General features: G+C 39.8%; 1 protein-coding gene across 2 annotated transcripts in view; it reads left to right on the plus strand.

The window, feature by feature from the left end:
• Positions 1–12,755, plus strand: part of PLPPR1 (phospholipid phosphatase related 1) — a 131,478-nt gene that overhangs the window by 55,905 nt on the left and 62,818 nt on the right. For both annotated transcript variants that reach the window (XM_084504532.1, XM_084504533.1), the window contains exon 2: positions 4,857–4,965. In XM_084504532.1, the coding sequence (XP_084360658.1) occupies positions 4,903–4,965 (63 nt within the window). In that variant the 5' untranslated portion in view covers positions 4,857–4,902. The remainder of the gene's footprint in view (positions 1–4,856; positions 4,966–12,755) is intronic.

Consider the following 12,755-nt stretch of genomic DNA (forward strand, 5'->3'; position numbering starts at 1 on the left):
AACTCAGTTTGGTTTCAGTAGCAAGCCAAGGGAAACCTGTACTACTTAAATGCCCAATCAGAACTACAAAGTTTTTGTGCAGGAATTGTCAAATACATTTGAAGTGTTCACAGTCAGGTGGATGGAGTGCTTGACAGGAGTCTGAGATTCATATATCTTGTTTCAACTTAGACTTTGAGTCATTGTGTAACTTCTGGGAAACTGCTTCAACTCTCTCTGGCTCTGTTGCCCCACAAGAAACAGAGGACTCTGCTTTAGACTCTCTGTAAGAGTCAGTGTAATAAGTAATGCTTACAACAACACAGTGCTCCGCAAAGGCTTGGGTAATCATCTTGAGCAGTGGCATTAGTTTGAATTTGTTTTCTTAATTGAATGGGGGTTTGACATACACAGTTTCATGTTTCAGTTGTGCAGATTGATCCTTGATGGACTGGCACAGAAGTTTTAGTGATTTTTTTTTTTTACTTGTAAACAGAATCCTTATTTTAATGAGAATGAAGATGTTTATAATTTGAATCCAATTACCCACAGAGGGTTGCTAATTGTTAATGCAAGGTTAAACTAATTTACAAACCACCAAATGCTTGCATTTTAAGTGTCTCTAATTTTGCTATGGAAATACCAGATCTGTGTTCTCCTTATATAACATTTTAATTTTATTTTAAAACAGCATTAGCTGCTGCTGAAAAGATCATGAAACAGACTAGATTAAGAAGGACAGGAAATGCACTCTAGTTTTTTGTGCATTGTCACATCCTGGGATCAAGTGAAAAGTGTATCAATGGTAGCTCTCCTCACCTCATGTCCAAGCAGATTTGGGCTTCTGCAGTGAAGTGATGTCCAGCACATGTCAGTGGCTATACTGGTGTCTTAGTTTTCAGAGCAGATCCTGCATTTCAGGCTGGCAATCTCAGCTAATGTCAAAAGAAACATGAATTGGTATTGATAAAATGAGACAGGTTGAAAACTGTAATAAATGGTACCTGTTCTGGGATTTAGCTCTCCTGATTTTTGATTTTTGTGTTTTCCACTGTTGCCCAGGTACTCCTTATATGCTGTAAAAGTATGTAAGGCCATAATATTAATTCTCACCTACACAGGACAAAGCTTAAAAAACCTACAGGTGGCTTCTGAGAAACGGACTTGCAATTTGTTGATTTGAGCGCTGGTAACACGGAACAATGATGAGGTGTGCTATGTCTGCTGCAGGAGCTAAACCATAAAGACTCAGCAAATGCTAATTTACCCTACATATATCCTTTTTGCTGTGTGCCACATGCTCAAATAAAAAGCTTTAGAGCATACCTGAATGGGGTTTTTAGAAATTCTGCTGGTTAGTAACCTATAAGAAAAGGCCTTTTTTAGAACATTTTTCCTTCCTCTGCTGTTTGACTGTCATTCTTTTTTTTTTTTTTTTTTTCTTCCCTGGATGGATCCCAGAGGCTACAAAATCTCTTCAGCATGAGTTCTTCTTTCTTTGCTGTCTTTTTTAGTTAATTTTCAATTCACTTACGTATATTCCATGTCTCTGCTTGCTCTCCCAGGAAATGTCAGACAATAACCTCCTGCGCTGTAGTTCAGGGTCTTTCTGAAAATGCGTGTAGGGTAAATGGAGAAAGATGAGAACTACCTAATGTTAATTAATTCACAAATGTAATATCTAATACATTGTTTAAAGAGGCATTATTATGTCTCATAATACCAGAGCTCCAGACTATTAATATTACCTATACTGGGGTTCCTAATTAGTTGGATTAGATTTAACCAGTTCTTTTCTCTTTGGAGTGCTCATGTGTCAGGTGTTAAAAGGTCACAGGGTGTGGGATCTAAAAACCTTCTATAGATTTGTTAGCGTGATTTCCTTAACAATTTAGACAAATTGATTAAAAAAAAAAAAAAAAAAAAAAAAAAAGTAAAAATAAGAAGTCAATACCTGATGCTGATATTATAGCTGTTATTTTCTGTTGCTTTGGTGAGACACTTGGTACTGTGAAAATGTGTCCAGTGCAGAGATACTCATGGATTATAAAATGGGACACTCACCTAAACACTTGTTTTACTTCTTACTACGATTGCCCCATTCTTTCAGCAAAAGTGCATTATCTCTGACTGCCTGCAGACTGAAGCAGTAAGGGATTGCTGTGGTCTGTGTTTCACAGTCCTCTGCATCCCTAGAGGACTCATTGCCAGCTGGAGAGAGACAAAAGGTAATGTGCTCCCACTAGGATGCCACTGCTCCTCCCCCTTGCCCTTCTGGAGACTGAGCTGATGAAAAGACCTGCTACGACAAACACAGGCTGGCTGGGAGTTTTCCCACAACGTGGGAATTAACTGGCCTGATCAGGCAACTGTTTGGTTTCGTGTTGCTCATGTCTGACACAAATGTGTCATCACAGAGAAGCTGACATGCAAAATGCTTTCCCATAGGAAATGCAGTTTTTAAACCAGTTTTTCACAAAAAGAAAGAATAGACATGGTGGTACGTATTTATGACATCAGGAGCCCCTTAGCATTCAATTAGGCAATTTTATATGCCTACTAAGAACCTTGAGCTTCTCTGCCAGTCTGTGCAGTTGCTTCATGCATCTGTTGAGAAAATTTCTTAAATTCCTGGGTTATTTGCAGCCCTCTGCTTTTGTTAGGAACACACAGCAATCACAGCTGTTGGAACTGCAGGCAGGGCTTTATGTCATCAACAATGTTATGGAAAATCTTGTTTATTTCAAAGCTTGATCTGGGAAGGCATTCATGAAGGTGCTATGGCATTAACATCTTTACACTAAGCCATTTGAAAATCAGGATCTGCAAAAAAGGTGCTGAAAGTCTATCCCCAGGGCACAAAAAGAGTTTAGTACAGTAAATCTCTGTAAGCGGCTCTAACTGTTTAACCTACTGTTCTACCAAGCACCATGTGTTTGCTGGGTTAAAAGCAGAGGCATGTGGCACAAGAGCCATCAGTGGAAAGTGTTAAAAAAATAGTGATTGGAATTTTTTTCTACAACTCAAATCGAGTTGGATTAGCTTGTCTTAAAATAATAATAATAATAATAATAATAATAATAATAATAATAATAATAATAATAACACAAATCTCTAAGATAAAACCCATTTTACCTCCTAAGTAAAACTGAAGTGTGTTTCGAAAAACAGGCACTTTGAAATTCAGAATATTTGTATTTTAAGAACTGGGATACAGTGTAGCATGGGGGTCTGGAGCCTGTCAGAGGTAACATGTCCTGAGTATTATGTGTTATCCAGAACTGCACTTTTTAATGGCTAAGAGTTCAAGATTAGCACACAGTGTGGCTTCATAGGAGATAGTATAGCTGTGCTGAGCCTAGAACCACATTGCCAAAACCTTCATATATGTTATGTATTTTACAGCTCTGGGTCAAATTATGGAAAGCTGAGATGAAAAACATACTAAGTAGTTCATAGGCAGCAAAACTAGAACCTGCATCACAGTGACATGGAGCTTGGTGCTGGTAGCAACCTGGTGACAGCTGACCCAGCTCCACAGTTCATAGCCTCTGCTGAGCTGCATGCTCTGCTAATTGCTGTTTTTTTTTCCCAGTTCCCCTGCTGAGAGCTGGTGGGAAAGCACTGACAGGCATTGTGAACCTCACAGGCTCCATATTCCAAGGCCTGTTGTCACCCTGACACCAGTGAGGCCAAAGAGCTGGAACAAGATGCTGTGCAAAGCAGATTCTGGAAAACACACCGTTTTTTGCCTTCTTCTTGCCCCATGGCCCTGGCCCACGGAGATTCTCATTGTCAGGGAGTTTGTTTCTATTGGAAATGAGGTTGGACCTGCCTGTATGTAGTTCAACACTCAAGTTGCCTTTCATGGAACCAGGAGCTGGACTCGATGATCCCCATCGGTCCCTTCCAGCTCAGGATATTCTATGATTCTGTGAAATTTGTGCTCTTTCTTGATGTGCTCACATTTAAACTGATATCAAATGATTTGCATCTTCATGTGTGTTTCACACACCTGGCAGCTACACGCAGCTTTTCCAGACCTACTTCCCTCCTAGCCTAGGTCACTACCTGTTCCTCTCTCTTAAATTGTTTACATCAGCTTCTTGGTTTGTTACCTCATGTATGCACAAAAGCACACACATTCTCAGTAAAGGTTCTCTGTGTTAGTCTTCTGTTCTCTCCTTTCCTACGTTTTGTGCTGCAGAGATTAAATGTCTTGGCGCAGAGTGTTACAAGACTATGTTAATTAATGTAGCCAGTAGCCTGAAGTAATGCTAAATGGATGGGGGGTTGTGAGCTAATGTGCTAATTTATAGCAGGCCAGAAAGTCTTTATAGTATTGGCCCAATCCTTCGCTGTATTCTTGTTGTATATGCTTATCTTTTGGGTACATGAGCCGTGTTGTCTTCTCAAGTAGTTTACATTTCACGCAGATAAACATTGATCACGTGTACAGTGAATGTATGATAAGCATGTATTTTAAAGCGCAAGTTCTCAACTCAATTACCACCACCTCTGGATTCAAAATACACTGTAGGCAGGTTAGTAGGCTGGAAATGTATTTTACAATATGTTCCGGTGAAGAAGCCTTTGCTTGAAGGAGGATTGTTATTCAGGAAAACAGTTGTATCCCTTATTGCTCTTTGCTCTGTTGGTAATGTATTTGTGATCTGTCTGTTACTTGCTTTTTTTGCTGCAGAGGGAATGCCTTCTCACATTATTTTGTACTGCTACAAGTTAGACCTTTGTGCTCTGTTTTGTCTATATCTATGGTCTGATGTGTCAGTGCTCCATGTTATGAACCTTGTTATGTTAAATGTGGAGTTTGCAAAAAGACAAAACATACTGAAATATCTTCATCTTTTCTTTTTCAGAATAATATATTTTTGAACGGTGCCTCCCCAAGAAGTGTGATGAGAAATGGCTTTAGGAAACAACACCCAGAGAAGTTACTCCATCATCCCCTGTTTCATCTTTGTTGAGGTGAGTGCAGCACTCAGTTGACTCAAAAAATAACCATTGGGCAGAGAAAGGCCTACACAGAAGGAAGCTCTGCCCTGCAGAAGTTGAGTCGCTTGTTGGTCATATTTTTTGTCAGGATGAATGCTTTCTTATTTGATAACCTTAATACCCAACATCACGCTCAGTAGCATCGAATCCCCCTGAAAACTGTCCTGTATGACATAGGTATGACATAGGTATGATCTTACGTAGATGAAGATGAGGTTAGGTCTGAAGTAGATGCCATGTTTTCAACTTGCCTTCATCCAATTTGCTGGCTTTTCCTGTGGTATTTGGTGGAGAAGGAGATAGCCGCAGGTGTAGGTCAGCAAGTGACTACTCAAATCTCCTGTTCTCTTCAGACCTGCTACCCTAACGTATCACAAGGACTAGACATTTAGATAAATGTCAGATCTCACAGTCTAATGGTTCATACGCTTAGGAAGAAATGCTCAGCTCCATTTTCAGTTCAGCTGCAACATAAAATGTAGGTGAGGCAAAATAATCCTTCAAGTTTGATGAAGGAGCCAGCTAGCACAAGGTCTGTGAATTGATGATCAATGAAGTTACAGGAGTGAATGTTTCCACAATGGAATATGGCTCTACATCTTTGTTAGGTGTAAGTGTTTTCTTTTTAAATTAGCTCATTATTTTACTCTGTAGAATTGACTTTTTTGTGTTTCTTTTCGTTACCCTAACACTATCAGACTGCCCAAAATCAATATTGAAACCAATAAATATTCAACTGGTATATAAAAGGCAGTGAGGGCTTTCTCAGCAAGGGTGTACCTCTGGGTTTGCAGGGAAGGTGAAAACTTCTGCCAGATTTTGATAGAGATTGACATACCTGCTTGTGACTGCCTATCCATAGAACTACCTCTCTGACATAGATTTGATGCAATACTCTCCTTTTGGTCCTAATTATGGGGTGACTCATGCTTATTGACAAGAGAACCACTGAGAACAGTCAATAGACTAACTGTAATGCTGGATGTCCTGTAAGACTTATTTCATTCCCGCTGAAATCTTGGAGAGGTTCTTGTGTGCTGCTGCAGCAGGTGCAATGGGCATTGAAAATGGCTGCTTTTCAGAGCTCCTGAATGCTGATCTTACCTCAGGGAGATGGAAAAAGCATGCACTGATATCCAGGACCTCTCTAACCCTTACCTACCTGGAGTCCCCTTCTTGTAGGATCTTCTTCAGACAGGAGGTAAAGTTTCCTTACACATATTCTCTACTTTCTCTACTACCAGCTTAGCCCCAAAAGCAGTCAGAAGATCCATGGGTGTTTAGTCTGAAGTCAGTAGTGGTTTTCTTTTTGACCTGAAAGGGTTGTGGTCAGTCCTCACTTATAGGAGGAATCTGACCGATTGGAAGATGAGGATGAAGGAAAAGCATAACAAAGAGTGGTAAAGGTTGGCATTGCCAGATGCAGCTGTCACAGTTGCTGTTGCGAAAAGTGGCTGTTACCCGACACTACATAGGACCCTTAGGGATCCTTGGATGAATGAGGACTGACCATGGCTTTGCAGTTACAATTACAGATTTATTATTGCACCAAAAATAAATAAATAAATATATATATATATATATATATATATATGTCAAGATAGTTACACAGTCTTTTCAGTTACACTTAGATAGACCCTCTGCAGATTGGGTTATATTAGAGTCATAGAATCACAGCACACAATATGATCATAACCTAGATTAAGGCTTTACAGAAAAGACGTGAGTCAGTCACTCACTCCTTGGAGGAAGAAAACAACAGTGGAGGTGTCCCTGGCCACTGGGCAATCGCATGTTTTGCCATCCAGCAGCAGTTCCAGTCTAAGTCCCACTCAGTCTGTAGCTGCTTGATTTTACAGACAGTGCTCCCTGTGCCACTGCTTTTCCCTGTTCCAGGACGGGCATCACCATCCTCTGGTCACCCAGCACCTGTGTATTGATAACACTGATGGGTTTAACCACCCTGCCAATCAGTGCTCCCCCTACCCTCTCAGTGGCTCAGCACTTGGGTCTTGATCTCTTTATCACTATGACTGTGGGTGTCCCCACACACAGTGGGTGCCAGAGAGGGGAAGAGAGAAGCGGGCAGAGGTGTTCACTGACAGCCCGCTTACATATTGTGGATATTTGCCTTATTGCTGGTTGTGCTGACCCTACTGCCAGGGGTCAGGAATAGGGAGTACCAGTCACACCAGCTGAGCCTTTCAGTGCTTCACAAGGATTTGTCATTGATATAATGTCCAGCTTTCTGGGGAATCTCTGCCTCCCTTCCCTGAGGAAACTGAAAGGCTCTTCTTACTGAGAAACGGGTCACTAGTTCATCCCATCAGCTAGAGGAAGAAAGGTTAAAAATGGTGAACAAACAGCAATAAGCTCAGAAGAAACACAATGAACACCACCAGAAATAAGATCTCGCAAATTTATTGCCTGAAGCAAGCTGTTCTGAAGATTTTTAATCCTCTAAATGTAAGAATGATGAGCCCAGCTGACCGTGTGTGACAGAACTATAAATTGTCCTTCCTGTAGACAAGACTGACATGAACACAATAAATCATTTGACAGGAGGAAAAGATTTCTTCACCCTCCAAGTATACTTTCCTTGTCCTTTCATATATTTGCCTTCGTTATTAAAGTGTAATTTAAAATGAAAAATCAGTCAGAATCAGAGAGGTAGTGTCCAAAAAGATGTTCTCTCTGCTATATTGGGTGAAAACATGTGTTTTCCCTGCCTTTTTGTCCACAGCATAGATTTTTAATGTAGCACTGTTGGAACTACACATTCATAGACTTTTATCAGGCATTGTAGCATTAAACAACAGGAAATCTAATTTCCTGCAGGGAATGCAGAGATGATTGATAGTAGCCATTCTGTCTGAAAAGCCCCTGTAAATCTTAAAACACACTGAGAGCACTTTTCATTCTGCCACATGCCTGGGACTGAGGAATTCATTTGAGAGGGGCTATGCCAGACACAAAGCCCTGTGCAGTATTACCTGACCTAGGATAGTCCCCATTTTTGTTGCTTTGAAGCCAACATGAGAATTGATAAGCTGCATATTGCTTGGCTCCTATGGCTAAAGGTGCATGGAGGACAGCTAAAAATATGTTCCCTGCTTTCCTCATAACATTTTTCCATGGTTAAAACAATCTGGCAGTGACCTCTTAGGTGATCATCAGTAAGAAAGGAGGTGGCCAGGAAATATTTTTACAGGCCTGTTTCCCAGAATATGCCGCCTCCCCTACCATCTTCCATAGAGCATGCTCCTTTAATTAAAATTTTTGAGATATTTGCTGTTAAGAAAAGAGTGGCATTTTCTTATCTGAGCCTTGGCTGTCATGTCAGATGCCCTGCTAGTATATATTTGCTAACTCCCCAATATGCATTGTGCCTTTAAATAAATTGTGGTGGCAGAGGTGGAAATAATGTGTCACAAGCAGTTTGGGCATTTTAAATACAATTAGGCTTCAACCTGTTTAAATGCAACACTTACTATTCTAGTGTTTATTCAAATTGGTGTTGGAACTAGGTGATCTTCAAGGTCCCTTCCAACCCAAGCCATTCCATAATTTCCATTTTTTTCCTTTCCATTTTTCTCACTCCCAACTAACTTGTAGCAGTTAGTTATTATAAAACCTGACCTGAAGATGAATGGCTCATTATAAGAATTTACAGTCCATGTCTGAGTCTACAAATTCCTTTTTATATTCAAAATATGAACTTTTTAATAATAGCTTGTGAAGTCTAATCTGTAATGACAGAAATGGTAAATGAACATTCTCAGTCCCTAATTAGAAACACAATGTCACATTAAGTATAGATTTAAAGGCTAAATACAGAATCATTAAACTAATTTTTAGCCACTTAGCAGATCTGAGTCCCTCTCCCAAATAATACATGCAGTTTTCCAGATGGTCCTTTATTGTACCGTAAGAGGTATCATTGCAGTCTGACATTTGTTGCCAAATGTCCATGATGAGTCGCTATACTATGTTTTGTTAAATGTGGAAGCAAATGGTTAGGAAGTGAAAAAGACTGATGCTCTCTCCTGCCTTTGGAGCATTTTTTGCAGCCAGAAGCAGTGAAGGGAGACTTCAGGAAGGCCTCATCCAGGCATGGCTCCCATGTAAGATGCTGCAACAAGATTGGAGCAATTTCATCCCTCAGCTGGTAGTCACTGCTTTCAGTGGTGTGCATACTGCTGAGAACCTGCTCCACAAGGACTGATGCTGGTAGCTGCTGAAGGCTGTTAAATACAAGTACCCTACTCCACAGTGCCCTACTCCAGTAGCTTCAAGAGCCCTTTGGGGTCAATGATGGACCCAGAGCATGCAGCAAAGGCTGGAGAGCTCTTAGCTGTTTGTAGGCCATGGATCTATTTTAGCAAGTGCAAATAGTGCACAGCAGCTCATCTGAGGATTTATTGATGGCCAAAACTAATCTCTGAAGTGATCTTAAGAGTTGTAGACAAGTATAAAAGAAAGTAGGAGAGGCAGCATCCAGAAAGCAAGGAAAAAATAATCTCCTTCACACTATACTTTTTTCACATGCATTTAATTTACAGGGGCATTTGTTGCCAAAGCTCTTTGGCAACCTCCCTCCTTCACCATCCCTCCTTCACCCTCTGGAACATGAGTGAAAAAGTTGTGTCAGAAACATCTCTAATGATGCTTCAGCATAGCTGTCTCATCATTTCACAACCCCACCTTGCAGGGCTTGGTCCAAAGATTGCTGTTACATGCCTTCCATGGTGCTCAGAGCTGGCATTTGTGCCCCTGGGTACAGGTGGATGATGGTGAAGAAAGGTAAAATCACATCATGGGTTTGTTTTCAGTGCCCCGATTCTCTGCAGGCAGGGAATGCATCATCAGAACAGCCAAGCTATCCTTGGATGTAGGCAGTTACATCAGTAAGCAGAGAGAAAAGGTGTTGAGGTGGGAGAAGTGCAGGGCCTGGCAAATCCCAGTTCTCTTCCTGCTGGTTGGTGAGCTGCCAGGAGGTCTTGATCTAGCAGTGCTTTCCATGCTCTCTAGTTCTTCTCTTTTCCTTCTCATTTTGGGTGTCAGCTTTCTAGGGCAAAACTCATGCTAGGTTGATATAGGAGAGTTGAGTACAGTCTGGCTTTGAATTTGGTGAGGTTAAAGTGACTTTTTTATACTTCTACAGCATATTTGATGGTCATCATAAGAGACGGGGAATGTAATCCAGTGTGACAATTGTATCTCTTAGTAGATATTGGAGGGATATAGTTAGATACCATGAGTAAGCAGCATCCTCACAACTTTATGTGTCTAGGCATGCAAAAGACTTTTCAGACATTCTGTCTGTGTGACTGGTAGTTTTTAAAGAAGTAATAAGCAAGCAGCACCTAGTTGTTGTTTTCTTTAAATAAGACCTTCTCAGCTCTTGTGATTCACCAGTGGCTGTGATTATAATTGCTCTCAAGATAATAAAAGAAGAAATTTGTTCAGGAATTTCTGCTGATGTGGCACTTTCTACTTCCTTTTTCCTCTTCCTTCTCTCAGTGGTTTGAGGGCTTGAGTTGTTTTAGGGTGGGAGTTATATGAGGATTACTTTTCTAAATTACCCTTTACTTCTAAAGGGTGCATCAGAGGTGTGTCTTCACACATGAAAACAGAGCAATTTTGCAGCACCAGATTTATTTAAATTGTCTTAGAATGATCAAAGAGTTACAGAATACCAAGTGATTTTAATATGACTGATGTGTGTGTCACATTGTGCTTTTCTGTAGATTATTGTAATCCTGACATTGACAAGGTAGGTTAGGGCAGACTCAAATAATCAAAACCATCAAAACTTGAAACATTGGACTCTAATCTGAAGATCCTGCTTTTTCATGCTAAATCCATTGTTCTGCCCTCAGGAAAACTTTTACAGACAACGTAGAAACTGTTTCTTCTTGACAACTCAATATATGGTGCATTGAAGAGAACTGAAGATTTTGTAAGAAAAATCCCTTCTCTCTCTCTCTCTCTCATCATAAAGAAAAGAAAAAATATTGCAAAATACAAAGCTCTAGTCTTATATGTATTCTGAGGCAAACTCTTAGTTGAACTGTAAGTGTATTACAGCCTCATAGGATCTTTGTTTCCACAGCCAGTAGGGCAAATTTTCCTTTACTTTTTTTTTCTTTTTTTTTTTTTAATGTTATTTTTGGACAGATTGAATCATGTTCAAATACCAGTTCTAACTTAATTTATTAAAAAAAAAAAAAAAAAAAAAAAAAAAGAGTTTTAATTTACAGAGGCATAGAGGGAAAAAAAATGTTCTCTTTCTTTGCCTCTCTGCATTTTCCTGACATTATTCCATGTAGTCAAGCCAACAGCTGAACTGCTCTTTAGCAGGAGAATGCCTTCAATACTGAGATCATTTGTGTGACACAAGTACCTCTTGAACTCCTGTTTGTCATCAGCATCACATCAGGGATTTGGAAGCTATAAAAAAAAAACTGAAATTAGAACAGTCATGACATATGAGGCACATTTTTTAATTCTAATTTTTTGTTTAGGTATTCTGAAAACTCAAAAAAATTTTGCCCATTTGGGTGTACCAGCTGGTGCTCTCTATTTTTGAGCAGAGTGTTTGGGGACGATAAAGAAGTTCTGCCAGAATTTACCAGTGCACTGTGAAGAGTCTTGTTCTGTGTGCTGTGGTCCTTGAGGCAACATTTGTAAGAGGCATCAGATATAATGTGTTTTTTAAAAATAAAAATAAAATTTGAACCTCCCCTAAGAAAAGCTTACTGATTTTATGTTAAAATTTATCTTTAATGCAGATTTACATTTAATAAATAATAGCATTAATGATATGATATATAGTGCTTAAAGGACATATGATCATAGGATCACAGTTTTGGATAGTTGAAATACAGTTTTCAGTTTTGGCAAGGTAATGTCCAGTTCTCATAGAAAGCACCAAAAAAATCCAAGCAGATGTTTGATGGCCATCTAAAGAGGTATCTGGAATTTAATTAACTCCAAATAGTTGCAATGATCAGCAACTGTATTTACTCACCATGTGGGGCTTTTTGGTCTTGTTTCCTACTGAGGCAGCCAGGAAAGATGTTCCAGAGGTTCACCTATGTTGGTTCAAGGCGTCTCCTTGCCATCGGTGTCTGTCATGGTCCTGCACATTGCTATTTCAATCCAAGTGCCTTGTTTCTCCATCTGTGCATTGCAAGAAGGGTTAAATAGTAGTCTGTTATGCTGGGATGCCGGGAGGACAAAATACCCTAAGGGACGTGTCGTGTGCTGGTGTTGTATAAACTCCCCATCATTAAATTCTCTAGTTAGATGGCTGTGTGAATTGGTGGTGACAGATGCTGTGTGAAATTGGAGGCACGTCTCTTGGAGCAGGGTGATGTTTCTGAATAATCCCTATGCTTCAGTCATTTCTGTTTCTTGGGATTCCTTGTTTCTTTTCTTAGTCTCTCAGCATATATATCCATTTCTCTTTGCTGCTTTTCCTAAATGCCTCTTTATGTTCTGCATTTGCCAGTCATTCTTTACTGTCTACTTTCTTTCACTTTCTTCTACATACTTCTTTGTTCCAGACGACAAGATAACTCCATAATGTTGGAGTCCATAGAATTGGCTTAATCTCAGTGAATAGGTATCTACTGAACGTTGGATTAGTTTTGTTGAATTGCTAGGCAGATCTAATGTTAGCTAGCTACAAAATGAAATTTAATTTTCTGAAAAGATATTCCTTCCAGGTCTTTCACAATTAAGCAAAAAATATGAAA

The sequence above is a fragment of the Aythya ferina genome (assembly GCF_964211825.1).
Source record: "Aythya ferina genome assembly, chromosome: Z".
Taxonomy (NCBI): Eukaryota; Metazoa; Chordata; class Aves; order Anseriformes; family Anatidae; genus Aythya; species Aythya ferina.